This window comes from Gracilinanus agilis, unplaced genomic scaffold (assembly GCF_016433145.1).
Source record: "Gracilinanus agilis isolate LMUSP501 unplaced genomic scaffold, AgileGrace unplaced_scaffold642, whole genome shotgun sequence".
Taxonomy (NCBI): Eukaryota; Metazoa; Chordata; class Mammalia; order Didelphimorphia; family Didelphidae; genus Gracilinanus; species Gracilinanus agilis.
In genome coordinates, this window is record NW_025396988.1 from 1 (window position 1) to 2,352 (window position 2,352).

Genomic DNA, 2,352 nt, shown 5'->3' on the forward strand with positions numbered 1-2,352 from the left:
CCACTCACACGAGGTACTGGTCCCGGATCTTGCGGAGCTGAATCAGGTCCGGCTTGATGCTGTTCATCTTCTTGTCCGTCTCGCGGTTGTCCAGGGCCTGCTTCTTCAGGTCCTGCTCCAGCCGCATTTTGCTGTCATGGATTTCACCCAGGCGGGATTTCAACTTCTCGTAGTTCATCATTATCCTGCGGAGACAGGGCGGCCTGTCGGGGACAAAGGGAGGGGCCGCCGGACCCCTCACCCTCGGCCCCCCAGAAGGGCCCCAGGTCGCAGGAGGGGCTGAGACTTGGGGGAAGGGAAAGGAGGGCCGCGGACAGGAGGTCCTGGGTTCAAGGGTGGCCTCAGACCCTTCCTAGCGGTGTGACCCTGGCCAAGTCCCTTGACCCCACTGCCCAGCCCTGCTGCTCCTTTGGTTAAAGAGGCACGAAGGGCCGGAGGAACAGGGCTGAGCAAGTGGACGACCAAACCTCCTGCCCGCATCGGCTGAAGCTACAGAAGCCCCCGTTGGCCCCCGCAGGGAGATGCCCAGGGTGGCCTCTGGCCGGAGGCCCAGGCCGTGGCCCCGGCCCTCCCCCTGCCATGGGTCCGTTTCCAAGGCCCGGCAAGGTTTCTGTGGTCCTCCGTGGCCGGCCGGAGCTCCCCGGCCACCAGAGCCCCGTTTGGTGGCTGTCCCAGGGCGGCTGCCCCCGCGGGCCGCCGGCACTCACCGCTCGATCTCCTTGTCGTTGCCCTCCCTGCGGAAGCGCTCGATGTAGTCCTTGCTCTGGCGCTCCTGGGTCTGGCACTGCTCCTCGAATATCTTGATGGTCTCGTTGAAGGCTTCGATGGCCGTCCTCTTCATCTGGATCTCCTGGGAGAGGACGAGGAGGACACAAGAAGCTTTTTAGCGGGCCAGGCCGGGGCCCTGCGCACGAGGTGAGGCCCGGAGCCTCGGGGTGCCTGGCGACCCTCCCATCTCGGGACCGATACTGGGCACTGGCTCCAAGGCACAAGGCGAGGGGGGTCAAGTGACTCGTCCAGGGTCATGCAGCGAGGAAGAGCCCGAGGCCACATTGGACCCAGCACCCCCCATTTCCAGGCCTGGCTCTCCATCCCCTGAGCCACCTTGAGCTCCTTCCTTCAGGCTCATCCCAAAGTCTCCAGGCCTGGAAGCCCCCCCTGCTTCCTCGGTGTCACATCCTGGGTGGATCCCCCTTTCCAAATCATGTCCGGTGCCAGGCACGGCCTCACTCCCCTGCTCACTCCTGGGCTCCTCGCAGGCCCTCTTCTCGCCCCTCCTCACTGGACTTTTGTGGCGCCGCTCAGTGGACGCCACCTTCTTGGGCTCCTTTATGGCACTGCCTGCAGGGCTGTCCTGGCCCCCTCCCCCTGGCGGCCTGGCCCCCTCCCCACAATGTGCCACAGCCCAGGGATGCTTGTCGCCCTCCATGGCCAAAGGACGGCCTTTTCTTGTCCAGTCTGCTTCTCGGCAGCTCCGAGCACCCCCCGCGCCCCTGGTCTCTCCCGCTTTGCCTCCTTCCTCCTTGAGGCTCCCCGGAGCCTCTCCCTGGCACCCCTCAGCCCTCCTCCCGGCGGCTCTTCCTTCCTCACCATGGAGCTCCCGTGCTCTTTGGGGAAGGGGTTCTGGCCTCGCTGTTACCCGACGGCGAATGTTAACACAGAAAAGTAGAGCTGGGGGGCCCCGGGGGACTGGCTCAGTGGATGGAGAGCCAGGCCTGGAGATGGGGGGTCCCGGGTTCAAATGTGGCCTCAGACCCTTCCTAGATGTGTGCCCCTGGCCAAGTCACTTCACCCCGTTGCTCTGCCCTTCCTGAAGGTGGCAGGTGAGAGAAAAGGAAGCCTGGGCCCCCCCAGCCACCATCAGCGTAAGGACGCCGTCGGGAGGCCCTTCCCCGGCTCGGCCGGCCTGGCCCACGTCCCTCCTCAGACACGCAGGATGCGAGCAAGCCAGCCGAGGCCGGCCGGAGAAGAACGTCCTCCTCTCCCGCCTGGGCTCCGGCCCCCGGCTGTCCCCCAAGCCGCCCCCCACGCCCAAGCAGCCCCTCTCTGGGGCTCCCGGGGGCTTCCCCTACCCATCGGGCTTGTCCCGGGCCCCCACTGCTGGCCGCAGGGTCTGCTGCCCACCTGCGAGGTGCGCGTGTACTCCTCGTAGAGCCGGTCGTACTCTCGGCTCTTGTCCTGGTACTGCGAGTGGTACTCCTGCAGCTTGGTGCCCACCGCGTCGATGTTGTCCTCCTTCACCAGCTGGTCCTGCCGGGCGAGGAAGGAGGCGCTGACGACCCCCCGAGCCCCGTCTGTGCCCACCCCGTGCCTCCCGTGCCTCCTCTGGCCCCCAAGTGTCCCCCATGTCCC

At 66.4% G+C, this 2,352-nt stretch overlaps 1 protein-coding gene across 1 annotated transcript; it reads right to left on the reverse strand.

The window, feature by feature from the left end:
• Positions 1 to 4: 4 nt before the first annotated feature.
• Positions 5 to 2,250, reverse strand: LOC123256594 (phosphatidylinositol 3-kinase regulatory subunit gamma-like; the record flags this gene model as incomplete). The annotated part of the gene is made up of 3 exons (XM_044685179.1): positions 5 to 185; positions 708 to 850; positions 2,125 to 2,250. Coding segments are annotated over 3 exons (450 nt in total), but the record flags the coding sequence as incomplete, so codon positions are not given.
• Positions 2,251 to 2,352: the final 102 nt, after the last annotated feature.